General features: G+C 27.1%; 4 protein-coding genes across 8 annotated transcripts in view; 2 read left to right on the top strand and 2 right to left on the bottom strand.

Annotated features, from left to right (window-relative positions):
• Positions 1-27,433, bottom strand: part of LOC111679266 (thyroid adenoma-associated protein homolog) — a 171,394-nt gene that overhangs the window by 130,766 nt on the left and 13,195 nt on the right. For 2 of the 3 annotated variants that reach the window (XM_023440804.2, XM_023440805.2), the window contains one exon: positions 21,144-21,353. In XM_023440804.2, the coding sequence (XP_023296572.2) occupies positions 21,221-21,353 (133 nt within the window). In that variant the 3' untranslated portion in view covers positions 21,144-21,220. Of the gene's footprint in view, positions 1-4,590; positions 5,254-21,143; positions 21,354-27,433 lie in introns of those variants that run through there. The other variant, XM_046947588.1, reaches the window with a different exon arrangement.
• LOC124418719 (putative gustatory receptor 2a) lies at positions 13-1,507 on the top strand. The gene is made up of 3 exons (XM_046945907.1): positions 13-990; positions 1,048-1,206; positions 1,274-1,507. The coding sequence occupies exons 1-3, from the start codon at positions 13-15 to the stop codon at positions 1,505-1,507; spliced, it is 1,371 nt and encodes a 456-aa protein (XP_046801863.1).
• LOC111679263 (RILP-like protein homolog) lies at positions 14,120-21,153 on the bottom strand. The gene is made up of 5 exons (XM_023440801.2): positions 20,132-21,153; positions 18,513-18,952; positions 18,359-18,454; positions 18,168-18,293; positions 14,120-14,314 (listed from the first exon to the last, which is right to left on the bottom strand). The coding sequence occupies exons 1-5, from the start codon at positions 20,744-20,746 to the stop codon at positions 14,287-14,289; spliced, it is 1,305 nt and encodes a 434-aa protein (XP_023296569.1). The 5' UTR covers positions 20,747-21,153; the 3' UTR covers positions 14,120-14,286.
• On the top strand, positions 21,975-27,169 carry LOC111679262 (zinc finger FYVE domain-containing protein 1-like). Of its 3 annotated transcripts, none has more exons than XM_023440798.2 (7): positions 21,975-22,388; positions 24,549-24,965; positions 25,036-25,243; positions 25,310-26,064; positions 26,130-26,322; positions 26,404-26,592; positions 26,705-27,169. In XM_023440798.2, exons 1-7 carry the CDS (start codon positions 22,314-22,316, stop codon positions 27,136-27,138), a joined length of 2,271 nt encoding a protein of 756 aa, XP_023296566.2. In that variant the 5' UTR covers positions 21,975-22,313; the 3' UTR covers positions 27,139-27,169. The 3 variants fall into 3 exon arrangements, with proteins under 3 accessions (XP_023296566.2, XP_023296568.2, XP_023296567.2); XM_023440800.2 differs by having other exon boundaries at positions 21,976-22,388; positions 26,458-26,592; XM_023440799.2 differs by lacking the exon at positions 21,975-22,388 and adding an exon at positions 23,960-24,274.

The following is a 27,433-nucleotide window of genomic DNA, read 5'->3' on the forward strand; positions in this document are numbered from 1 at the left end:
AGGTTATTCATCATGAGTTTAGACGTTTTTAAAAGCACTTATACTCAAAACAAGGATAAAATATACCGTACAGCTATAATTTTAATTTATTCATGCTACTGGATATTTGGTTTTTCTCCATTTACCAAAAACTATAAAATCTATCAAGTATTTATAATATTATGGTGTTGCGAAATTGTCTGGTCTACTTATCTCGCCATTAACTATCATATATTTGGAGATGGACATAGTCTTGATGATTTAGTAAGTTTCATACTATATTTTGCTCATGTACTGGGTCACTTGGTGGCATTGGCGGAATCATTTAGTATGCGACAAGAACGTATAGCATTAGTTCAACATTTTAAAAAGATATCAATGAATTTAAAAGAAGTGCTAAAAAAACCTCAATATGCCGGCTTATCCGTTATGAAAATGTGCTACACAATTTTGGAAATTATAATACTGTTAACTTGTGGTCATGGCATAATTATGTGGACAACCTTCAAGACTAAATCTCCAGCTGGTCTATTGTATTGGCGCTCACTACAAAGCTACTTAGCTTTACAAATTAAAACTTTGGAATTTTTAACACCTATAGTACGATTAAGTCATTACACTTTAGTGATACGTAAAACACTTAATCAAATGGGAGAACGTAACTTAAGAAGAGTTTTTAAAGTTTTAAATAAATATGAAGAATCGGATGTAATTATGGTAGCAACTGTTAATGAGGAGGTAGAAGATGAAAAACTTTTGATTAAACTAAAAAATTGTTACAATGAGATTTATGCTACAATACAAATGTTTAACATAGCCTATGGTTGGTCTATGCTGGCATCGACGGCAGTGTTTTTTGTAGATTTTGTTAGTAATTCCTATTGGATTTTATTGGCTGTTTTAAGTCAAGGCAGAGACTATTATGGTCTTTTACAAAATGCTGCCTTTGCTTTATTAGCTTTTATTTTACTAACTTTAATATGTTGGTATGCTGAAGCATGTTATTATGAGGTAAAGTTATGGTAAATATTAAATTGATTAATACTTTTGTTATACATTTCATTTCAGAGTCGTTATATTGGTTGTTTAATCTCGAAATTAGTTAAACCTTTGGGTAATAAATTCTACAACGATTTGGTTAGTGAGTTTTCGGTACAGACTTTACATCAGCGTTTTATTATAACGGCTAAGGAGTTTTTTAGCTTGAATTTAAGTCTATTGGGAAGTGTAAGTGTAAATTAACAGTAGCTTCATGTGCAATTTTAACTTGTGTGTTATTTCTTCATTATTTTAGATGGTTGCTGCTATTGTTACTTATTTGGTTATACTCATACAGTTTATGTTTACCGAGAAAAGTAATAATGAAAGTAAATTAACCACCAAAACTGGCCTTGTAACCTCAACAACACCATCTACAAATACATCTGCCTTTGACATTATAAATAATACAAATATATCTGCTTATTCGCTAATTTTAAAAGGTTTAATTGATAATGTTACCGCAAAAGTAAATAATTCTTTCAATTGAATAAAATCTGTTTGAAGTTATGAACTAAATAACAATTAAATAAAGATTTAAATCTTAAAAAACGAAAAACAAAACTATATTTGTTAATGAGATTGTTATTGAATATTTATGGCCAGGTGTAAACGACTTTTACAATGAGCTTTAAAATAGTCATTAAGGGTTAAAGAAAGTGTGAGAATAGATTAGGGTTCTATAGTTGAAACTATTTTCACTTTTTCCGAGTATTTTCGACTTTTTCCGACTTATTGACTATTTTAGACTTGTCGACGATTTTCGACTTTTTCCGGCTTTTTTCGATTTTCGACTTTTTCCGACTTTTTGACTATTTCAGACATGTCGACGATTTTTGACTTTTTCCGGCTTTTTATCAATTTTCGAATATTTGACTATTTTTTCTTTTTTCCACTTTTTGACTTTTTCGGACTATTTTCGCCTTTTTTCGACATTTTTCGACTTTTAGATTTTTTCGACTTTTTGACTATTTAAAACTTGTCGACGATTTTCGACTTTTTCCGGAATTTTTTTTCGATTTTCGACTTTTTTGACTTCTTTCGACTTTTTCCAACTTTATTCGACTCTTTGACTATTTCAGACTTGTCGACGATTTTCAACTTCTTCAACTATTTTCGACTGTTTGACTATTTCTGTCTTTTTGACTTTTTCCGACTATTTTCGACTTTTTCCAACCTTTTAACTTTTTGACTTTTTTCGACTTTGTGACTATTTTTGACTTTTCGACTATTTCCGACTTTTTCCGACTTTTTGACTATTTTCGAATTTTCGACTTTTTTTGACTTTTTTGAACTTTCTCCGACATTTTCAGACTATTTTCGACTTTTTCCGACTTTTTTCGACTATTTTCGATTTTTTTTGACTTTTTGACTATGTATTTCCGACTTTTCGACTTTATTTCCAAAGTCGACTTTTTTCACAGACGATAGTCGAGTTAACGACTTTTTTGGAACAAAATAGTCAATTATTTGAAAGTCGATTTATTAAACCCTAGAATAGATCTAGTTCCGTTAACAATCTGATTCAAGAGCGAGAGAGAGATAAAAAACAAGTAAACAAAACCTTAATAGAATTTAAGAGAGGAAGAGAGATAGTCGAATTATCAACTTTTTTGGAACAAAATAGTCGACATCGACTTTTCGACTTTTTTCAACAAAAAATCGATTGTTCGATTATTTGAAAGTCGATTTATAAAACCCTAGAATAGATCTAGTCCCGTTAACTATCTGATTCAAGAGCGAGAGAGAGAGATAAAGAAACAAGTAATCAAAACCTTAATAGGGTTTAAGAGAGTAAGAGAGATAGTGTTATAAAGGAAACCAAACCTTAATAGATTTCAATTAAATATACAAATCAATTAATAACTTTAATTGCTAAATAAATTACCCTGATTAAGCAAATTTTAAAAGTACAATTTTCCTATTGATAAAAACCTATAAAACCCCAAAACTTCTTAGACATTCTATCACTTAAGGATAAGGTCGGTGTTTCGCCATGAGTTTGGATACTTTTATAAAAAATTATAAATATAATAAAAATAAAATATATCGTACTGCCATAATATTAATGTATTTGGGCTACTGGATATTTGGTTTATCTCCATTCACCAAAAGCTATAAGTTATATCAAGTATTTATACTTCTATGGTGTTGTGAAATTGCCTGGTCTACTTATCTGGCTATAATTTATGATATTTTCGGAGATGAGCATAGTCTAGATGGTTTAGTAAGTTTCATACTCTATTTTACGCATATGGTGGGTCACTTAATAGTGCTAGCTGAAGCATGGAATATGCGAAAATATCGTTTAGAATTATATGAAAATTTTAACAATATTAGTAACGCTTTAAAAGGAGAGCTAAAGAAGGCTCAAAATGCAGGCATGTCTGGTATGAGAATGAGCTGTATAGTCTTGGGTGTTATAATACTGTTGACATGTGGTCATGGCATTATAATGTGGACTACATTTGAGACCAAATCACCAGCTAGTCTATTGTATTGGCGTTCGCTGCAAAGTTATTTAGCTTTACAATTTAGAACTTTGGAATTTTTAACTGGTTTAGTGTATTTAAGTTATTACACTTTAGTGATACGCAAATCACTTAATAGTATGGGTGAACGTAATTTAAAAAGAGTTTTTAAATATTTAAATAATTATGAAAAGTGTGAAGTAATTATGGTAACATCCTTCAATGAGGAAGAAGAAGATGAACAATTATTGTTAGTTATAAAAAATTGTTATAATGAGATTTATTCTACAATAAAAATATTCAATGCAGCCTATGGTTGGTCTATATTGGCTTCGACGGCAGTATTTTTTGTAGATTTTGTTTGCAATACCTATTGGATTTTATTGGCTGTTCTTAGTCAGGGTAGAGACTATTATGGACTTTTACAGAATGCTGCCTTTGCTTTATTAGCTTTTATTTTATTAACCATCATATGTTGGTATGCTGAAGAGTGTTATTATGAGGTAAAATTATGAAAAATTTTGATTAGTTTAAAACATTAGTTTTAAAGTTTCTTTTCAGAGTCGTTACATCGGTTGTTTGATCGCGAAATTGGTTAAACCTTTGGGCGCCAAATTCTACAATGATTTGGTTAGTGAGTTTTCGGTACAAACTTTACATCAGCGTTTTGTAATAACGGCTAAAGAGTTCTTTAGCTTGAATTTAAGTTTATTAGGAAGTGTAAGTACAAATTAACAATAGAACTTAGATTCACTTAAACATTTCTTCAATTTTTCATTGTTCTAGATGGTTGCGGCAATTGTTACTTATTTGGTCATACTCATACAGTTTATGTTCTCGGAGAAAAGTAATAATGAAAGTAAATTATCTACCAAAACTGTTCTTGCGACCTCAACTACACCATCTATCTTGGAAATTAATAACTAATGCAAATACTACTGTCTAAACGTTAAAATATTTCTAACACTTTCAATTAAATGTGATTTTTGGGAAATATTAAACTAAAAGCCCTTGTTTGGAGAAGTGTTTTAAATAAAGATTGAAGTCTTAATTGATTTGGAAAATAGGAAATTTGCTAAAAACTTAATTAAATTAAACTTACCCAAGTGCTGTTGTTTGAAGGGATGACTGATGAGATTTTATAATTAGATTCTTCTTTATTATATACAAATTTTATTTTTCTTTTAATTTTTTCACTGCCCTTTACAAACTACTTTTATTGACATACATTTACACTGATTTTTTTTTCTATAAGGTTGATTATGATAATTCGATTTAAAGTCGCGCCTTAATACTAAACTATACTTTCTTGTAAACATTTCGTAACCGATCAATTACGATTTAAAATCGCGTTATTATTAATTATCACTGCGTTTTAAAGTCGCGTTACTTTTCTAACATTTACGTAAACATGTACCCGTAACCGTTTAAATACGATTTAAAGTCGCGTTATTTTCCTTATGGAAGGTTTATCGTAACCGTTAAATTAACAAACGAAATACAACGTAACCGTGAAATATTTTCTCTCGAAATTATAAGCAAATCACCACAAATACTGAGACCGAACCGACGTTCCGAAAACCAACCTTTATAAAACACTTTTTAAACACTTTTTCACACTTTTTTAAAGGCCATATTTTACTTTAAGGGCAATTTACACTTTAGAACACTTAAAACACTTTAATCACTTCACTTTTTCCGCTTTTAACACTCAAAAACTTGTGATACTTGCGGTTTAGGCAGCCATTTTTAACTCAAAGGAAACCTGAAATGAGAACAGGAAAAGGAAATTAAATTAGTATGCTTCCATTTGTCACAATAATTGTATGAATGTATAATGTGTCTTAGCTAAAAATACATAAACAAAGTTGTTGTCAGGGAAAGAGTATGTGGCTTAGCTAAAAGTAAAACCAGCTATTGATTATTATTTTAACTATGACCGTTAATACGGGTACGTTGATAAATGTTCAAGACTTCCACAAATTGGTTTGCAACTAGGAAGACTTAATAGGGGGTGGTTCAAAAAAAAATATTTGTTTTTGTTTTCAAATAACTTTTTTACTAAAAAAATTTGAGTTAAATAGAAATTTAACTTTTTACCAGAAAATAGAATTTGACTAAAAATTTTATTTTTAATAAAAAAATTTTTTTGACAAAAATTTGATTTTTAATAAAAAAATGATTTTAAATAAAAATTGAATTTTATACACAAAATTTAATAATTTTTATAAAAATAAGATTTTTTACTAAGAATAGTTTTTAAATAAAAAACTAAATTTTAAAATATTTTTTTTTTAGATTTTTATCAAAAATTTGATTTTTAATAAAAAAAAGATTCGATTTTTTGTAAAAATTCGATTTTTAATAAAAACTAGATTTTTACTACAAATTTGTTTTTTACTTAAAATTAGATTATTACTAAAAATTAGATTTTTACTAAAAATTAGATTTTTACTAAAAATTAGATTTTTACTAAAAATTTGATTTTAACTAAAAATTTGATTTTTACTAAAAATTTGATTTTTACTAAAAATTAGATTTTTACTAAAAATTAGATTTTAACTAAAAATTTGATTTTAACTAAAAATTTGATTTTTACTAAAAATTTGATTTTTATTAAAAATTTGATTTTTACTAAAAATTTGATTTTTACTAAAAAATTGATTTCTACTAAAAATTTGATTTTTACTAAAAATTTGATTTTTACTAAAAATTAGAAATTTATAAAAAAATCGATTTAAGATAAAACTTTAAATTTTTCACTAAAAGAATTAGGTTTTCTAGTTTAAATTTATGTTTTATTATTACTTTTTTTGAAGCATTTTTTCGAAATTTTCCAAAAAACTAACAGTTAAACAAACAAATTTTAAAAACAAACAAATATAAAACAAAATCAATCAACATTCATTCATATCTAAACTTCATTCACCCACAATGATAACGAAACAATAAAAAAAACACCCTACGAATAATGCAAACTTAATCAAAACCAAAAAAACAACAACTACTACTTTATTATTATATTTGTATTGAGTGTTGGCTTCGCTCACAATCATGACGTTAGAGCAACAAAACAATCAACTCTATTAATCCATCAACAAATTTAAAACAACAACAAACAATTATGCTCACTGACATTTCGTTATCACTAAACAACAACAACAAACAATCAAACTTCATATACAAGAAAAAAATTAACAGAAGTGTAACAAGTGAAGAAGGTAAACAAAGCAATTGCATAAAGAGAACAACAACAACAGCAAGAAAGAAAATTTGCATTTAATGTTTGTGTTGTGACGTCATTATAAAAAAGAAACTCACTCAACAATTATTGATACTCAGTGTGACGTAGAAATTGCTACAAAAAAAACAAGAACAAACACATTTCACACAGAATGCAAAAAAGGCATAACAAATCACGACGCAGCGAACACCAACAAATTGTATTGAAAAGTTAAATTATATTTTTACTATTAAATATTAACAAATTAACACAAATTGTTTATATTTCTTAAATAAACTATTCAAATAAAATTTTTAGTCCAAAATATTCTGTTCCGGAACACTTTTTACAGCAAAACCAATTTGAGTTTACTTACCGGCTACGGCCGGCGGCAGCTGCCTCTGGCATTGGAAACAACTTTTATTTTATAAAATTTTCTTCAATAACTTTAAAATTACACTTTTCACTATTAATTTTATATTTATTTAATAACTTTTACTTTAAAAATTAACTATTAATACGTTTTTATTCGATTTTTAACAATTTAATTAAATGACGTCTTAAAATAAACGCGTGTTTTGATTGATTGTTTTCTTTAAACTAAATGAACAGAAGAGCAACAAGTGAAAGAGGTAAACAAAGCGACTGCAAAAATAGAACAACAACAACAGTATGTTAAAGAATGTGTATTAAATGTGTGTGATTGCTTTGCACATGATGTCACAATTACAAATATTCTCACTGTACCGTTGTTAAATGTTAAAAACACAAACAAACACACACAAACTTCTTATACAATGCAAACAAAAGGAGAAAAAAACATGACGTAGTAAATAATTGCATTTAAGGAAAAATATATTTTTTGTATGAATTATTAACAAATAAGGCAAAATTGTTTTATGTTTCTCATACTAACTATTCAAATAACATTATAAGTTCAAAAAATTCTGTTCCGCAACACTTTTTACAGCAAAACCAATATGAGTTACTCACCCGGCTACGGCCGGCGGCTGCCGCCTTTGGTATTGAAAACAACTTTTTTTATAAAAAATTCTTTAATAGCTTTAAAATTACACTTCACACTATTCATTTTACATTTAATTAATAATTTTTAGTTTAAATGTTAACTATTTATTTAATTAAATATCTTAAAATTAACGCGTGATCTGATTGACTACATTCTTTAAACTAAATTGACAGATGAGCAACAAGTGAAAGAGGTAAACAAAGCGACTGCAAGAAGAGAACAACAACAGCAAGTAAACGAATTTGCATTTAATGTTTGTGTTATGATTGTACTTGCTTTGTCTATGACGTCATAATAAAAAAATCGAACAACTCTATAAATCACTAAAAAACAATAACAATTGTAATTAGTGTGACGTAGAAATGGTTAACAACAAGAACAAACACACACATTTCATACATAATGTAAAAAAATTTAAACAAAATAATTGCAAGATGAGAACAAAAACAATAGCAATATTTTCTATTAAATATTAACAAATTAACCCAAATTGTTTTATATTTGTTAAATACACTATTCAAATAACATTTTAAGTCTAAAAAATCTTGTTCCGGAACACTTTTTATAGCAAAACCAATATGAGCTACTCACCCGGCTACTGCCGGCGGCTGCCGCCTCTGACAAAGTAATTGCAAAATGAAAACAACAACAATAGCAATATTTTCTATTAAATATTAACAAATTAAACAAAATTGTTTTATATTTGTTAAATACACTATTCAAATAATATTTTAAATCAAAAAAATCCTGTTCCGGAATACTTTTTACATCAAAACCAATATGAAGCTACTCACCCGGCTACGGCCGGCGGCTGCCGCCTCTAGTACTGAACAACTTTTATTTTATAAAATTTTCTTTAATAACTTTAAAATTACACTTCACACTATTTATTTTTACTTTAAATATTAACTATTAATAGGTTTTTATTCGATTTGTAACAATTTAATTAATTGACGTCTTAAAATTAACGCGTGATCTGATTGATTGTTTTCTTTAAACTAAATTGACAGAAGAGCAACAAGTGAAAGAGGTAAACAAAGCGACTGCAAGAAGAGAACAACAACAACAGTATGTCAATGAATGTGTATTTAATGTGTGTGCTTGATTTGCCCATGACGTCACAATTACAAATATTCTCACTATACCGTTGTTAAATGTTAAAAACAACAACAAACACACACAAATTCATATACAATGCAAAAAAGGAGAACAAATCATGACGTAGTAAATACGAACAAATTGACTTTATGGAAAATTTATTTTTTTGTTTGAATTATTAACAAATAAGGCAAAATTGTTTTATGTTTCTCATACTAACTATTCAAATAACATTATTAGTTCAAAAAATTCTATTCCGCAACACTTTTTACAGCAAAACCAATATGAGCTACTCACCCTGCAACGGCCGGCGGCTGCCGCCTTTGGTATTGAAAACAACTTTTTTATAAAAAATTCTTTAATAGCTTTAAAATTACACTTCACACTATTCATTTTACATTTATTTAATAATTTTTAGTTTAAATGTTAACTATTTATTTAAGACGTTTAACAATTTAATTAAATGTCTTAAAATTAACGCGTGATCTGATTGACTGCATTCTTTAAACTAAATTGACAGAGGAGCAACAAGTGAAAGAGGTAAACAAAGCGACTGCAAGAAGAGAACAACAACAACAGCAAGTAAAAGAATTTGCATTTAATGTTTGTGTTATGATTGTACTTGCTTTGTCTATGACGTCATAATAAAAAATCGAATAACTCTATAAATCACTAAAAAACAATAACAATTATAATTAGTGTGACGTAGAAATGGTTAACAACAAGAACAAACACACACATATTTCATACACAATGTAAAAAAAATTAAACAAAGTAATTGCAAGATGAGAACAAAAACAATAGCAATATTTTCTATTAAATATTAACAAATTAACCCAAATTGTTTTATATTTGTAAAATACACTATTCAAATAACATATTAAGTCTAAAAAATCTTGTTCCGGAACACTTTTTATAGCAAAACCAATATGAGCTACTCACCCGGCTACGGCCGGAGGCTGCCGCCTTTGGTATTGAAAACAACTTTTTTAAAAAAAAATTTTTAATAGCTTTAAAATTACACTTCACACTATTCATTTTACATTTATTTAATAATTTTTAGTTTAAATGTTAACTATTTATTTAAGATGTTTAACAATTTAATTAAACGACGTCTTAAAATTAACGCGTGATCTGATTGACTACGTTCTTTAAACTAAATTGACAGAAGAGCAACAAGTGAAAGAGGTAAACAAAGCGACTGCAAGAAGAGAACAACAACAGCAAGTAAACGAATTTGCATTTAATGATTGTATTATGATTGTACTTGTTTTGTTTATGACGTCATAATAAAAAATCGAACAACTCTATAAATCACTAAAAAACAATGGTTAACAACAAGAACAAACACACACACTTCATACACAATGTAAAAAAAATAAACAAAGTAATTGCAAGATGAGAACAAAAACAATAGCAATATTTTCTATTAAATATTAACAAATTAACCCAAATTGTTTTATATTTGTTAAATACACTATTCAAATAATATTTTAAGTCTAAAAAATCCTGTTCCGGAACACTTTTTACAGCTAAACCAATAAGAGCTACTCACCCGGCTACGGCCGGCGGATGCCGCCTCTAGTATTGAAAACAACTTTTTTATAAAAATTTCTTTAATAACTTCAAAATTACACTTCACACTATTCATTTTACATAAATTTAATAATTTTTAGTTTAAATATTAACTATTTATGCATATAAGATTTTTAACAATTTAATTAAATGTCTTAAATTTAACGCGTGATCTGATTGATTGCTTTCTTAAAACTGAATTGACAGAAGAGCAACAAGTCAAAGAAGTAAACAAAGCGACTGCAAGAAGAGAACAACAACTGCAAGTAAAATAATTTGCATTTTATGTTTGTGTTTTGATTGTGTTTGCTTTGTCTATGACGTCATTATTAAAAAACGAATAACTCTATAAATCACTAAAAAACAATAACAATTATAATTAGTGTGACGTAGAAATGGTTAAAAACTAGAACAAATACACACACACTTCATACACAATGCAAAAAACGCAGAACAAACTAGGACGTAGCGAACACTAACAAATTGTATTGAAAAATTAAATTAATTCTTTTCTATTAAATATTAACAAATTAACACAAATTGTTTTATATTTCTTAAATAAACTACTTAAATAACATTTTTAGTCCAAAATATTCTGTTCCGGAACACTTTTTCTAACAAAATCAATATGAGTTACTCACCCGGCTGCTGCTTCTGGTATTGATAACAACTTTTATTTTATAAACATTACTTTTATGTCTTCAAAATAACACTAAACACTATTAATTTTATATATATTTAATAATTTTTACTTTAAATATTAACTATTAATACATTTTTATTCGATTTTTAACAACTTAATAAAATGACGTCTTAAAATTAACGCGTGATCTGATTGATTGCTTTCTTAAAACTAAATTAACAGCAGAGCAACAAGTGAAAATGGTAAACAAAGCAATTGCATAAAGAGAACAACAACAGCAAGTAAAATAAATTCCATTTAATATTTGTGTTTTGATTGTGCTTGCTTTGCCCATGACGTCACAATAACAAAAAAATGATTACAATTATTCTCACAGTGCCGTTATTAAATGTTCAAAACAACAACAAACACACTTCATACACAATGTAAACAAAACAGATCAAATCAAGATTTTACATGTACTGTTTGTACTTGCTTTGCCTATGATGTCACAATAACAAAACAACAACAATAATTATCACTGTTCCTTTATTAAATGTTAAAAACAGACACACACTTCATACACAATGCAAAAAAATAAGGAAAAAAATGACGTAGCAAATACCAACAAAATTCATTTAACGAAATATATTATTTTTTTCATTAAATATTATCAATTAACCAAAATAGTTTTATATTTGTTAAATATACTATTCCATTAACATTTTAAATCCAAAATATTTTGTTCCAAAACATTTTTTACAGCAAAAGCAATATGAGTTACTTACCCGGACATGGCTGCCGGTAACCTTCTGTTTGAAAACCCTTTTTCTTGCAATTTTTATTAAGAACTACACACACATTAATTAACACTATTAATTTAATAATTTTTAAGTTTTAAATATTAACTTTTATTATTATTCGTCTTTTTATTAATTTAACATTAACACTTCTATTAAATTACGTCTTAAAATTAACGCGTGATCTGATTGATTGCTTTCTTTAAACTAAATTGAAGGAATAGCAAGAAGTAATGACAAGTGCAAAAAAACATGCATTAACAAGCCAACAAAAAAACAACAACAAACTAAGTAAAGGAATTTGTATTTAATGACACATGTGTGTATATATGTTCTTTTATTTAATAAAGAGTATTATTGAGAAACAATAACATAACTAATGAGAGTTTTTATTTATGTTTGTTGTTTATGCAAGTGTAACATTAATATGTCTTAACATTAATATGTAATCGGTTTGATTGTTTTATGTAAATTAAACAGAGAGTAACAAGCAAAATGTAGTAAGCAAAAAATTAAATTAATGTTTTGTTATTGTTTCTCGGGAAGTAAGTGATTGTATTTTTAGTGTAGGAAATCGGAAATTGAAATGATAATTAATATAAAATCTTGTTTTTGTTTTTAATAAAATGTGTCTTTACTTCTTTTATTCTTTTCGCAATATGATGTGAAGATGTCATTATTGTAGTAAACCTTTGATTTTTAGTGTTGCCAGTTTTTATGAAGGATGTTGTCTTTGCTTATGAGAAATAACGTCTTAGTTTTGGAGGTTGCCAGTATTGTTTTGTTGAAGCTGTCACTATGTTTTTTTGTATAATGTTGCCACTCTTGGGGTGTCATTACAAAAACGGGTTGTTAATTTTGCTAATATTTGTTTGTGGTGCTGCCACTATTTTGTTTAGGATGACACTTTGTTATACTTATCACTATTTTTGGCTGAGGCTGAGCTAAATTTTCATTAGCCGTTTTTTATATGAACTAAGCATGCTACTTAGAGGTGGGATAACTTAGCAAAATCGTCCCGGTAAGAAATGTACGACGTGTATAAAACGAAATTCATTTATACCCAAAAAAAAGACTTGAAATCCCCAATTTGATGACAAATCCCCACATACTGGTAGTATTTGTTTAGAAATTGTATATTTGTTGTTACAATGTGTACTAAATTGGTGTTGCCAGCTGTAGTCTCTACTTTAACTTGTAATTTAAGCGGTTTTCGGTATTAGTTTAGTGTTTTTTTTCGTTTAGAGGTTTAGTTTAGGGATTTTTTTGTTTTTATTAATAAAACTCTAGTTTTTTATTTTTCTTTCTAAATTAAATATTCAAATATTTATTTATTTTTAATAATTTTTATTGTGATACAATTTTCAATAGTTTTTTTTTGTTTTGTTTCTTTATAATTTATTTTCGTTTTATTTTGTATAATTTATAATTTTGTATAATTTTTATGTATTTTTGTAATAATAATAATTTTTTTTTCTTTTGTTTATCATATAAATATATTTTTTTTCTGTTTTTTTTCTTTTAATATAATAATAAAATTTAAAGGTTTCAGTTTTTAACGCTTGTGTTTTTTTCTTTCTTTTCGTTTGTAATAAAACACAAAATTTTGTAATAAATATTTGTTCAATTCACAATAGGTGTTGTACAGTTGTATCGTTGTATGTTGTAATTTTTTTATTATGGTTTGGTTTTTGTTTCCAAAAAGGTTATTTGAATTTTTTATGACTTACAACGTTACAACTATACAACATTAATTGTTAATTGATTAATTATATTTTAATGTATAGAAATTCGAAAACCAAACAAATAAATAACAAACAAAAAGATTTTTTAAATAAACTAAAGTAACATTAAGATTAATTAAGATAAATTAAAGTATTAAAGAAAATATAACTAAATTAAGAAATAAATTATATACAAACAAAAAAAAAAGAGTTTAATTTAAAAACTAAGATCACGTTTAAAAAGTTATGAATAAAACAAACAAAAAATATGTTAAATGACAATGATATAAGTAAATGAATGAAATGAATTTGTTTTGAGTGGTTATACAAAACTTATATTTAAAAAAAATTGTAAAAAATCTTTGGCACAGTGTGTGTGACTTATTTAAAAAAAAACGAGAATATTGAAAATTTATTTCATTTAAAAGAGAGAGCTTTTTGGAATTTAATTTGTTTTTTTGTTTAGAATTAAAAAACTATTTTCTTAGACAAACTGATATGTTTTTTTTAAATTTCTTTTGTATTTATGATTTTCTTTTTTCTTAAGAATGTTTTAATATGAATTTTTGTTTTGAGATGTTTTTTTTTTCTTTTGTTTTAACATGAAATGCAGTGATTCGTGAATATTCGTTAAAGAATTTTTAATTTTTTTAACTTTAGGAATGTGTGTGTTTTTTCTTTTTGTAATATTAGAGGTGAGCTGTTGTTTTATTATTGTTTTATAAGTTTTTAATAATACCTGTAATATTGTAAAGTGCTGTAAGAAAACGAAAGAAACAAAAAATAAAGAAAATATAAAAACAAACAAATAAATTAAATACCAAAAAAAAAGACAACAAAAATTATAAAAAAAAGCTTTAAAGTCAAGCTTGAAAAAGTATAAATAAATAGAAAAGAAATTTTAGCAAATTATGAAAAAAAATTTATAAAAAAACTTTTGTTATTTCCTTTAATATATGATAATATTTGTTTTAGTTGTAACTACTTTTTTTTGTTTAAAAAATGCAACAGATTATTTCTTTTTTTTAATATATATCAATATTTTTGTGCTAAAAATCATTAAATTGTTTATAATTTTAACAATGCTACTTAATTGTTTATAAAAAAAGAAAAGTTTGTTGTTTAAAAAGATATAAAAATGTTAATTTTGTAAAATATTTATTTTGTATAATATTTAATATATAATCATCTATAGAGCTAAATAGCAAAACAACTAAATTTTGGGATTTGGTTTATACTATATAGTCAGTACAGCTACTAATTGAAATTTCTTTTTATTTTATTAATTTTTCAGTTTTTGTGTGTTTTTTTTTGTAAAGGTCTAACAAAATGTTTTAATTTATGAAAAAAATTCATAGATTTTACAAAGTTTTTAATGAAAATTAACTAAGACCACAACAGAAAAAATAGTTTTTTTTTTTAGAAAAATTAAGTTTGGAAGCTCCAATAGTTTTTAACAGTTTTTTTATATGTTTTCTTCTTTTTGTTTTTGTATTTCTTTTAATTAAGGCTTATTTTTTTCTTTTTCTTTTAAATCAAGGCTGTTTTTTTGTTAAGACCTTTTATTATTAATTTTTTTTTGTAATAATTTAAACTGTTTTTGTATTTCCTTTACTTTTTTTTTTGTTATATATAATATTTAAGTAACATTTAAATTTGTTTAAAATAATTGTTTGTTTTTTTGTTTTCTTTTGTTTTAAAGTCCATAAAATTTTGTCAAATTCTTTAAATTTTCAAAGTTTGTTTTAAAAATTTCACTCTTTATATTATGGTTGCAGATTTTGTTGTTTTTTTTTATAAAATTTAGTTTGTTTTAAAAGTGTATTTTAGTTAATAACAGTTAAAATTGTTTGGTTAATTTTAAAATATGTTTTAGTAAAAAAAATATTAATAAATTATAACCTCCACCTAATAATTTGTTAAAAAAAAATCATAGTCATGGAATAAATAACTGGAGTTTTCTAAAGGCAAGTTAAAGAAAACACAATTTTTTGTAATAAAATTTAAAATTTGTCAAAAAAATAAACTTTTCTTAAAAAATAATTATTGAATTTTATTGTTCAAATGAACATCCAAAAGAAAAGTTATGGTTATCTCGATTATTCGTTAAAAAGTTATCATTAACTTAAATTTTGTTTAAAGAAAAGTTCGTGATAATATGATTTTATATAAAAAATTTATCGATAACTTTAATTTTATATAGAAAACTTATCGATATTATGATTTTTCTAACTTTTCACCAGAAAAGTTATCGTTAACTTGAATTTTCGTTGAAAAGTTATCAAAATCTTAAATTTTGTTTGAAGAAAAGTTCGTTTTAATATAATTTTATATAAAAAAAGTTATCGATAACTTGAATATTATATAGAAAAGTTATCGTTATCATAACTTTTCTATACAAAAGTTATCGATATCATGATTTTTCTATACAAAAGTTTTCGATAACTTTACTTCACTTAACAAAACTAATCGATCATTTCACTATTCTACAGAAAATTTTATCGATAACTTGAGTTTTTTCAATAGAAAAGTCATTAATAATTTAACTTTTTAAAGCAAAGTTAACGATAACTTGATTATTCTATCAAAAAGTTATCAATATCATAAATTTTTTATAGAAAATTAAGTGGTTATATGATTTTATAAAAAAAAGTTATCGATAGCTTGAATATAATATAGAGAAATTATCGATAACTTTATCTAAGACAGAAAAGTTATCAATGTCATTTCTTTTCTATACAAATGTTATTGATTTCATGACATTTCCATATAAAACTTATCGATAATATGATTTTCTATATAAAAGTTATCGAAAATATGATTTTCTATAGAGAAGTTATCGATAACTTGAATTTTATATAGAATAGTTATCGATATCATTATTTTTCTATACATACAAATATTATCGATATTATGACTTTTCTATATGAAAGTTATCGAAAACTTGACAACTTGAAAACTTTAACTTTTCTAGAGAAAAACTATGGAAAAATTCTTCTACAAAAAATTTTTGTTATCGATAACATATTTATAGAGATATCGATATCAGCAAATTTCAATAGAAAACTTATCGATATTATGACTTGTATATAGAAAAATTGTGATATTTTGATTTTTCTATAGAAAAGTGATTGATAACTTGTCTTTTCCATAGAAAAAATGTCGATAACTAGATGTTTTTACAGAAACGTTATTGATATTAAATGTTATCGATAACTTAATTTTTCTATAGAGACGTTTGTCTCTAGAAAAATAATCGATAACTCCATTAATTTTTTAAAAGATATCGATAACTTGATATTTTTTTAGAAAAGTTATCGATAACATGATTTTTTCGGATAAAATTATCGATAACATGACATTTGTATTGAAATATTAAGGATAACTTTATTTTTCTCTTAAAATGTTATCGATAACTTAATTTTTTTACAGAAAAGTTGTCCAAAACTGGATTTTTCTATATTGATAACTTTTTCTTTAAAAAACTCAAGATATCCATAACTTCTCTCTATAAAAATTATCGATAACTCTATTTATTTTTTAAAAAGTTAACTATAACTCGAGTTTTAGATAGAAAAGTTATCGATAACTTCATTTTTCACTAAAAAAGTTATGAATAGCATGACTTTTTTATAGAAAGGTTAACAATAACTTAATTCTCTCTTAAAATATTATCGATAACTTAATTTTTCTTCAGAAAAGTTGTCCAAAGCTTGATTTTTAATATTGATAACTTTTTTATTTAAAAAATCAAGTATTCTCTAAAAAAATTATCGATAACTTCATTTACATTTTAAAAAGATATAGATAATTTAACTTTCATATAGAAAAGCTATCGAAAACTTTATTCAGTCTGATTTTTTTCAAGAAAAGTTATCGATAACTTCACTTTTCTAACGAACGATATCGATAACTTGACTTTTATAAAGTAAATTTATCGATAACTTAATTTTTCTCTAAAAAAATTAACAATGATTTGATTTTTCTGAAAAAAAGTTATCTATAACTTGATTTTTTCTCTAGAAAAGTTATTGATATTATGACATCTTTAAATAGTTATCGATAACTTCCCCTGTTTAAGCAAAGTTATCAGGACTTTTCTATAAAAAATATGACTTTAAAAATGTAAAAATCTTTCGACTTTTATAAAGAAAAGATGTCGTTATGATTATGAAATTTATAAATTAAGTTTTTCTCCACTAAAAGTTATCGATAACTTAATATTTCCTCTAGAAAACCAAAAAAATGCCCTTCTTTAAGTGCAGGATATTTAACTTTAAACATTACTTTTTTTAATATAAATATTAAATTGTTTTATATATATTTCTTCCATTAAAAACTTAATTTTTTAAAAATATTTTTTTGTTTGTAAAAATAAAAAAATATTTTATCGTTTAGTGGTTAAAAATTGTTATGTTATAATGTATGTATGTATTAATTAGTTGTTTTTATCTTTTGTCTTTTGGTTTTTAATTTCAGAGAAATTATAGCATAGAATTGTAATTGATCCATTAAGTTCGCTTAAGATTTGTTTATGTCATTTTGTTTGTTTTTTCTTGTTTCAAATAGTTTTTTTTGTTTGTTTAAAAATGTATCTAAACATGACTTACTTAACATTAGCATTAGCTGAGGGTGTAGCCGATAAAGCCATTTTCGATAAGGTGGCTAAGGAACGTTTTTGAAAGGTTTGATTATGGGCGCTGCCATCATTAGTATCGGAAAATAATTTGCGAAAGCTGGAAATGTCGAAAAAATCAATTTTATTAATTTGTTTAAACAAAAAGTAAAAAATAAAACTTACAATTTACGAATACCAGATTCATTAGACTTCTTCCAGGGAGCATCATCGGGTTCAAAGGGTAAGGGGCCCTGTACTGGGGCATCATGTTCAGGAGGTCTAAGAAAAAAACTAAATGTACAACACAAAATATTAAATTAACTTTTATTACACTTACGTTCCATTATGTTCACCATTATCCTCATCTTCACCACCCTCTGCACCCACACCATCATCATTATCATCATCATCATCTGAACTTGAATCATTTGCTGTTATTTCTGTTGGTTTTAATGCCCTCAATTCTTCATTCAAATTCTCAATTGTTGTTAACAATTCATCGCGTTCATTAATCAGTTCTTTTAACTCTAAAGTAGTATAACGTGGACGATTCGGATCGTTGGGATCGTCATCATGTGACATATACAAATCTTCATTATCTTTTTCAGCCAAACCCAAACGTTTGCGTAAACTATTAATTTCACGACACTGGTCCTGTAGTTGAGCCAAAAAGTCAGCACGTTCTTCACACAAAGTTTTCACCTGGGTTTGTAGCATAGTACAACGACGACGTGTATCACGTCCCGAAGATTTAAAACGTTCCATTTGTATGGTCATCTGGTTAATATTAATAGTAAAGTGTTTAAAGGGGGCGAATGTAAGGTAGGGGGTTAAAGAAAGTTAAAGCTAATTAATGTCACTTTGTTAAAGGGCAAGTAGTAAAGATGTACATACATAACAACTAATTGTTTAATAAACGTGACCATAAAACTTTTATAGGACATCTTATTTAATATGAAGCCATAAAAGGAAAACTAAATGAACCTTTAACAATGACACAGATTTGTAAAGAAAATTGAGAGGAAAATAGTTTAACTAAAGGAATATTAATTGAAAAGTGATTTTTTTTTTGTCCTTTTAAAGAATACTGAATGATAGCTACACATCTCTAATGAAAATTTATCGATTACTTGACTTATTAAGGCAAAGTTAACATTAACATTACTTTCCAATAGAAAACTTAACGAAAACAGAAGTTTTTTTAGAGGAGTTAACGTTAACTTGACTTTGTATAGAAAATTTAACGACATCAGGACATTTCTACAGAAAAGTTATCGGTATCTATACCAAAGTTACTCATAAAAGGACTTTTCTATAGAAAAATTATGATATCAGGCATTTTCTCTAGGAAAGTTATCGATATAAGAACTTTTATATAAATTATTTAACGATCTGGCATTTTCTATAGAAAAGCTATCGATAACGGAACTTTTCAATAGAAAATTTAACGATCAGGTATTTTCTGTAGAAAAGTTATCGATATCACAACTTTTCAATAGAAAATTATACGATCAGTCATTTTCTTTAGAAAAGTTATCGATATTAGAACTTTTCTATAAAAAGTTATCGATATTAGAACTTTTTCTATAGAAAAGTTATTGATATTAAAACTTTTCTATAGAAAAGTTATTGATATAACAACTTTTTTTTATAGAAAAGTTATCGATATCACAACTTTTATATAGAAAAGTTATCGATATCACAACATTTATATAGAAAAGTTATCGATATCAAAACTTTTATATAAAAAAGTTACAAATATCAAACTTCTCTATTGAAAAGTTATTGATAATTCGATTTTTATACAGAAAAGTTTTCGATAACTAGACATTTCTTTAAAAAATCTTAAAAAAAAGTTATCGAATTATCTCCACTTTCACAGAAAAACACTCTAAACAAAATCGCTCACAATATAAAACAAACAACAAAAAATTAGTCCAATCCTTTCCTACTTACATGTTCAATTTCCGTATATTTACTCTGCAATTCTCTTTCTTTTTCCTTTAACTCATCTCGTTGTCTATAGATTTGTTCCTTAAGACGCTGCAACACTTGTGTATCGCTCAAAGCACTGTGCAATTCATTATTGGTAATACTTATAATACTCTCCGTTAGACTGGCACCCAAGCCAGACGACTGAGCCGACGAAGACTGCAAATCTTGAGTTTGTTTTATCAAACGTTTATTTTCCTCCTGCAACGATGACACCAAATCGGCCAAATCATTTGTTTCCGTACGCCATTGTTCCTCAATCATTTCCAATTCTTTTTCAAACCTGCGACGAAATTCAGCTTTTTCTGATTTTTCACTTTCCAACTGAGCTATTTTATCTTTTAGCTCTTGTATGGTGGCATTTTCACGTTCATTCTTGGTGGCCAAAGCCTCTAGCAGCTCCAATGTATTAATGATTTTAGGCATAAGGCCAGTGGCGGCTTCAGTGCCAAAACGATCAATAATCTTTTCATACTCCTTGCCTATGTCGGAGGCCAAATCGTAAACATCTACCACTCCAATATCATCAATTGCGTCCAACACCATTTCGCCCATTTCATTGAAATGAAAACCTGGCATACGGGTGGTGGTGGTGGTGGTTTGGTTTGTAGTATGATCTAATCAACAGACCAACACTTAAAACAAGGCAACCCCCTTTCACTTGCTGCTACTGCTGTTACGTTGTTCTCTACTGATGATGATGATGCGGCCTTTAGTGGTTACACACACTCGATATTTATTTATTTTTTTCTTAGTAGTATGGACACAATCAATTGATAGTTATAATTTATTTAACACTTTTTATCTAAACACCAACTAGTCCCCTCCCTATTTATACGTTTTACGTACAATTTATGGCAGGTGCTGTATAAACGACTCCTACACAGCTCTTTTTTTTCTGTATAACGATAACGAGGAAAAATAAGAAAAACTATACAATTTTTTTTTTGCAAACACTTGACTTCTTTTTTTTCTAAAGAAAGAATTTTTCTTCAAAATAGTTTTGCGTTTCTTTTGTTTGTTTAAAGTTTTATAATAAAATTGACGGTTTGTTTAAGGTTGGATTTGTTTTGAGAGAGAGCACCTTTTTAATAAAATTTTATTTTCTTTAAAAACTATTAATAAAATGGAAAATTTTGCACAATTATACAAAGATTTTCCTACGGAGTGTGTGTTTTCACAAGCGCTGAAAAATTATTATAATAATGATTAATGGAAAATGGCATTAAAAGAGAAATAATGAGAAGAGAATAGAAAAAAAGAGAAAAATAAAACAGATGTTTGTAGTATTGCCAAATCATTGAAAAACATAAGCACCATAAATTACTCTAAAACGGGTAAAAACGGGTAACAAAAAGAAGCAATTTTGAATAATTTTACAAATACAAATACGAACTTAACGTCTAATATATCGGACGGGTTTTCTGATTATATTTAACATTTCAATAAAAATTTAAAAAACTTTATAAATACCCATTGTATCTTATCGCGTTACCAAAAGCACGAAAATGGCAACATTTAATGTTTGTTTAGCAAAAAACAAACGATGATTTATAATTAACAATAAAATAAATAAAATTTTTAATAAAACTATATAATTAACAAAGATTTTTACATAAAGTTAAAATTTTTTTTAATGAAAAAACAAACAATTTACCTTACTACTTTTTATGTCAACAAATAACATGGCTGCAATTTTTAGTACTTTTCGCTTAAGTACTTATATATACAACAAAGTGTTTTTCTAGTAGTCTATTAGAAATGTTTGTGTTTTTTTTGTTGTAATTGCATAGCAATTGTGCATAATTTCTAAAAATAATTGAAAATTATCACATCTATAAAGAATATAATATAAAAAATTGTAATTACAATAACTTTTTGATATATTAAAAGAATAAACAATAAAAACCATGCTTGTATAGCAATAAATTTCTGAGAAATTAAAAACAGTTGTGTAAAATAGTGCAAAAACAAAAGAAAAATCATTGTTTTTAAACGAAATGTATTGAACAAAAACAAAAAGACCCCTGCCAAGAAACTCCCCTTAAAAAAAAGTGAGCTGCCAAAACCCATAAAAACATTAACTATTGTATTAGTAATAATATTTACTAAAGTATAGAAATATTTTGTTTTTTTTGGGGGGAAAATGTTTAAAATCGATAACAAACAGGAGGGTACACCAGCCATTATGGAGCCTTACGATTCTTTGACCTTCTACAAGGTAAGCTGGAATTACAAATTCACTGTATGGATCAAACATTTTATAGACAACTTTGTCAGTGTGTGTGTGTAATGTTATTTATTTAAAATTGCGTTTTATTAATAGTTTTTTCTTGTTCTATATTATTGTTATTTTGTTTTCTTTGTGTGCTGTTGTAAACTGGACAACAAACTTTTCCAGCACAATGTCGAGTGATAAGCTTTGATTTACTACGTATAGTTTAGCAAATGATAAGCTGTGGGCAAAATCATTATCATGTGTTTTGTATTGTATTTAAACTGAGCTCTTATTTTTGCACTTATCAGTTGTTGTTTTTTGTTGATCAGGAGGCACGCCTTAATCGTATAGACAATATGGCATTAACATTAGATTGGAATTTAGTAGAGTATTTTCACATGATGCAAATATTTCCATTACATTTTTTACGGATTCTACATTGTTATAGTTATATTATGTTATTTTCTATAATCTTAACTATTCCTAGTCTATATGTGTGTAATATGAACTATAGTTAAGTCTCTTGTCTGGACTAAAGGCTTCTATATTTAAAACTCTAGTTTATATTCTGGTATATAGTCTGGATTATAGTTTAGCCTAAACACTGGTGTACAGGCTATAGTTTGGAATGTATTTAAAGAAAAGTTTTTAATTTGGACTATAATGTATATTTTGAACTATTGTATAATCTGGACTATTGTTTACTTCATAGTCTAGTCTATAGGCAGATTTGTACTCTCGACTAGAGCGTTTTATCTAGTTTGTAATGTGCTTTACAGACTAGTCTCTTTTCAGAACTAGACTTTAGTTAAATAGTTTGTCTTTAAATCTAATCTATATTTTTCTAGAAATATTCTAAAGTTTATATAAAATTTAGCTTTTATAATACATTTTATAAAGTTGCCACTGTAATTGATTCTTAACATTATTTTCAATATCATTTTCATTTTCACTTAACATGATTTCACTTCCGTTTCCAAACAGTTAAAATTTGAGTATGTTCTTTTGAAAATGTTTTTCAATTTACATAAATAACCTGCAGTATACAGTATTTAACACAAAAAAAATATTTGTGTTTTTTATCTTATTGCGCATTCAGTTTATAACCGGCCTAGTCTACGCCATGTGGCAAACAAACAGTGCAATGACTTGTCCATAAGATAGAAAAAGCTTATTTTTAAATTTTAATTTTTTTAATTATTATTATATGCAATGATTTGAGAAATGAAATTGTAAATGAATTACTAAATTTTTTTGCAGTAGAAATATTTAACACGTATCTTTTATCATTAAAAGGGTTTTTTTATAGAGATAAGAATTCTTTTATTTGATTACTTTTATTTTGGTTTTTTCTTCTCCATTTTTATATATTCCTTTTTTAAATTATTGTTTATTATTACAATATTACTCTTCTATTTTGTTGTGGTAAACATGCTTCAAAAACAACAGATTTTTCTTTCATATTTTTTTAATAATAACGGCAGAATAATAAAATAAAAATAAGATTTTGTAGTATTGACTCGTTTTAGAGAAGAGAACAAACAAATATACAAAACAGTCTTTAACTTTGTGTCATTGCGAATGTGCGCATTTTTTTAATAACAAAGAAACTTAAAAATATATATTAAATAAAATATCCCACTTCATTATTATATACATTTACAAATGTAAAAAAACGAAAAGAATTCCCTTTTATTTTCAAAATTAACTTAACTGGTTGTTGGTATTAGTCATTTGCTAATTTTATGGTGAAATTTTTGTTTTTTTTTAATCAAACAATTAAATGTCAATAAAACAAGTTAATTTTAGTGATTTTTTTTTTAATCAAAATTAAGTTTTTAAAAATTTTCTAACGAAACTAAATGGCATTTATGCAGCCCATCTCTGAGGTTAGTTTTAATGGGTGTTTGTGTGAATGACACAAAGAGAGAGAGAAAGAGAGAGAGTGTGTAAAAAGACATTATTAAGAGATTAATCATTAATGTTTTTAATTGTTAGAGGATTTTCTTAAGTAATATTTAACTTGAACTTTAATAAAACTAAAAGAATACCATTAGATTCTAAATTATTGAAAAAATTTGAAAAAAAAGAAAAATTTTGAATAAAAAGTAAAAAAATGAATGAAACCCTAATCCTTTTTTTGCTTTTTTTCTCTTCATTTAGGAAGAAGCTTTAAAACCTGATGTTGTCAGTGATGCTGATTTTAAATCAATTACAATTACTTCTACCGACTATGATGTTACGGACAATTCAACAGAACGTTCATTTCTACTTATGGATGGCAATGAAAAGTTACACATTTCATCACCAGAATTATTTTGTAAACAATTGAAATGTTCCAATACGGCCAAAATTAAAGTGGTTACGATATTTGGCAATACCGGTGATGGTAAATCACATACCATGAATCATGCCTTCTTCAAGGGAGAGGAAGTGTTTAAGACATCACCCGAACAGAATTCCTGTACACTAGGTGTGTATGCGGCAATGCAGCCAGAATTGGGTGTATTATGTTTAGACACAGAGGGTTTACTCTCTACATCATCGCAAAGCAATAGACGCATGCGTATGTTACTTAAGGTGGAATGATTTTGTTTAAATTTCAACTAATGAATAAGTAAAAGAAAAAGTAAATCTTTTTTTCTTTTAGGTTTTAGCCATATCAGATATAGTTATATATCGCACTAGATCGGAGCGTTTGCACAGTGATATGTATGAGTTTTTGGGCACCGCTTCTAAAGCATTTTGTTTGCATTTCTCTCAAGCCTTGCAATCGTTGTCTATGCAGGGCTCCGCTAACTTAGGGCCAGCGGTAATAGTTTTTCATGAAACTAGACACACTAAACCTTTGCAAAATTGTTAGTAATTGTTTCTATTTTGTAATTTTTTGTTAAAATCTTTAATTTTCTTATATATGTTTACAGCCGTCGAAGAAAGTGCTGAGGAAAAAATGCGTGAAAGTTTTGCCCGTTTAAATTATGACATTAAAGCATTTAGTTCTTTACGTTATGTGGGCATACAAACCTCTTCAAGCGGCTCTACTGATTACAGCAAATTGATATTTGCTTTACGTTGTGATTTAGAAAATACCACTGTACGTTCACCCCGACCGCCCAATGTTATATTCAAGGCTATGCATGCTTTGAATAAGAAATTTTCGGGTGAAATTTCGGAAAAATCTATAAATCCCTTTCCCGAACAGTATTTCACTTGTCCCATCTTGTGTGCCTCTTGCAATCGTCGCTGCCAACGTTCCATGGGTCATGATGGTGAATCACATCTTAATTCCCAACCCTGCCAACATCAGCATCAATTCGAAAACAAAGTAGAACTTTGTAAATCTTGTTATAATAATGGTCGTGAGGTTATTGTTACACGCCTTGATGGCTGGACTCACTGTTCGATAAATTGTCCACATTGTGGTGAGATAGCGCGTACATTTAAATATTGGAATGGTACACAAGATTGTGAAGCTATACGTACACAAACGGTACATGTTTGGAAGGATAGTAATCTGTTGGCCAAAGGTCCTACGCATTCGGGACAAATGGTTTTAGATAAGGTTTCGTATGTGTGTGAAGCTTTTACAAATTTTTCGTCACAACCTACGGGAGCCTTAAAGGAATGGTGTGCCGACAAGGTGGCACCCAAATACTGGAAGCCCAACAATGAAATAATAGTAAGTAGAGCATTTCAAGACCTTTAAAGCTGTTTGCTAATTTCTATTTTAATTTTTCCGCTCAGTATTGCTTTTCTTGTAAGAAAAACTTTGAAAAAACCGGTTTGCGTAAACATCATTGTCGTGGCTGTGGTGAGGGTTTCTGTGATGCCTGCAGTCAATATCGTATGCCAGTACCTGCCCGTAAATGGTTCGATTATGTAAGAGTTTGCAGTGATTGTCGCCAGCAATTATTGCAGCAACCAGATTGCATGCCAGGTATACTTACAGTTTAAACTATATATTTCAAATAAAATCTATAATATGTATGTGTATGTATGGATGTGTGTGTATATATAGCATGTGATCAACAAACTATTGATAATGATAATAACTCTCCAAATCATTCGGCAGGAATAATGACAGCTAATGCTACTACATCATCAGCGGGCATTATAGCAGAAGAAGATGTAACGGTACGAAAATGTGGTGAAACATTATATAATACGGTTAGTAAAGTGGCTTCAGCTGCCATAGAATGTACCAAAGGTTAGTAAGAAAACTTTGTTTTTTATTTGGAAGCCTTAGTTTTCAAAAAAAAGTAAAAGATTGATTATGTTTATTTCATTTCTTGCGTGTGTGTGTGTGTTTTTTCTTATAGAAATTATTAAAGATACTGCACGACCCGATTACTGGGTACCAGATGCTGAAGCTGTACGCTGTCACATTTGTAAAATGCAATTTGGCACTGCCGAGGAATTGGCATTGGCTCATGTCTCTCTCGATACGCCACAAAGTCCTCAGAAAGCATTTAAAGGTGGTGATTGTAAACGTCATCATTGTCGCAAATGTGGTCAGGGTGTATGTGCTGATTGCTCGAAAACCCGTCGACCAGTACCTGATCGTGGTTGGTTAGATGATGTACGTGTCTGTGATGAATGTGTTAATGATATATCAACTAATGTATCCCCATCAAACGCTGCCGCCGCCGCCGCCAACACTATCCTCTCCTCTTCATCTAACATTAATCAGTCTCATCAACAGCAAACGACGAAATCCACTTTAGATGATCCATTAAAAACCAAAGTTGAATAAAATCATATTCATCATCATATTTTATATGTTATACGGTTTGTTTTTGTTTTCTTTCTTTTTTGTTTAAGATAATTTAGAGATTATATACTTTATAGTTTTGTGTATTTCTTTGCAACATCTTCTTCTTGTGATATTTGAATAACATAATTATTTTATGTATGTTACAAAAACAAAATCATACAGTATATATATAATATTTAAAAAAAAAGAGTTTAGTAAAGAAAAGTTATTTTTTGTTGAATTTAACAAAAAAAGGGAATATTTGTAAAATATGTTTGTTTTTTTTCTTCTTTTA

The sequence above is a fragment of the Lucilia cuprina genome, chromosome 3 (assembly GCF_022045245.1).
Source record: "Lucilia cuprina isolate Lc7/37 chromosome 3, ASM2204524v1, whole genome shotgun sequence".
NCBI lineage: Eukaryota > Metazoa > Arthropoda > Insecta > Diptera > Calliphoridae > Lucilia > Lucilia cuprina.

What these genes read in the sequence shown, in the direction of transcription:
- LOC124418719 (XM_046945907.1), top strand. Translation starts at nt 13, where the DNA reads ATGAGTTTAGACGTTTTTAAAAGCACTTATACTCAAAACAAGGATAAA. An exon ending in CTGAAGCATGTTATTATGAG is followed by an intron (nt 991 to 1,047) that starts GTAAAGTTATGG and finishes ATTTCATTTCAG; the next exon opens with AGTCGTTATATTGGTTGTTT. An exon ending in ATTTAAGTCTATTGGGAAGT is followed by an intron (nt 1,207 to 1,273) that starts GTAAGTGTAAAT and finishes TCATTATTTTAG; the next exon opens with ATGGTTGCTGCTATTGTTAC.
- LOC111679263 (XM_023440801.2), bottom strand. Translation starts at nt 20,746, where the DNA reads ATGCCAGGTTTTCATTTCAATGAAATGGGCGAAATGGTGTTGGACGCA. An exon ending in AATATACGGAAATTGAACAT is followed by an intron (nt 18,953 to 20,131) that starts GTAAGTAGGAAA and finishes AATATTAACCAG; the next exon opens with ATGACCATACAAATGGAACG. An exon ending in AATGGTGAACATAATGGAAC is followed by an intron (nt 18,455 to 18,512) that starts GTAAGTGTAATA and finishes TTTTTTTCTTAG; the next exon opens with ACCTCCTGAACATGATGCCC.
- LOC111679262 (XM_023440798.2), top strand. Translation starts at nt 22,314, where the DNA reads ATGTTTAAAATCGATAACAAACAGGAGGGTACACCAGCCATTATGGAG. An exon ending in GCATGCGTATGTTACTTAAG is followed by an intron (nt 24,966 to 25,035) that starts GTGGAATGATTT and finishes TTTTTCTTTTAG; the next exon opens with GTTTTAGCCATATCAGATAT. An exon ending in AGCCCAACAATGAAATAATA is followed by an intron (nt 26,065 to 26,129) that starts GTAAGTAGAGCA and finishes TTTTCCGCTCAG; the next exon opens with TATTGCTTTTCTTGTAAGAA.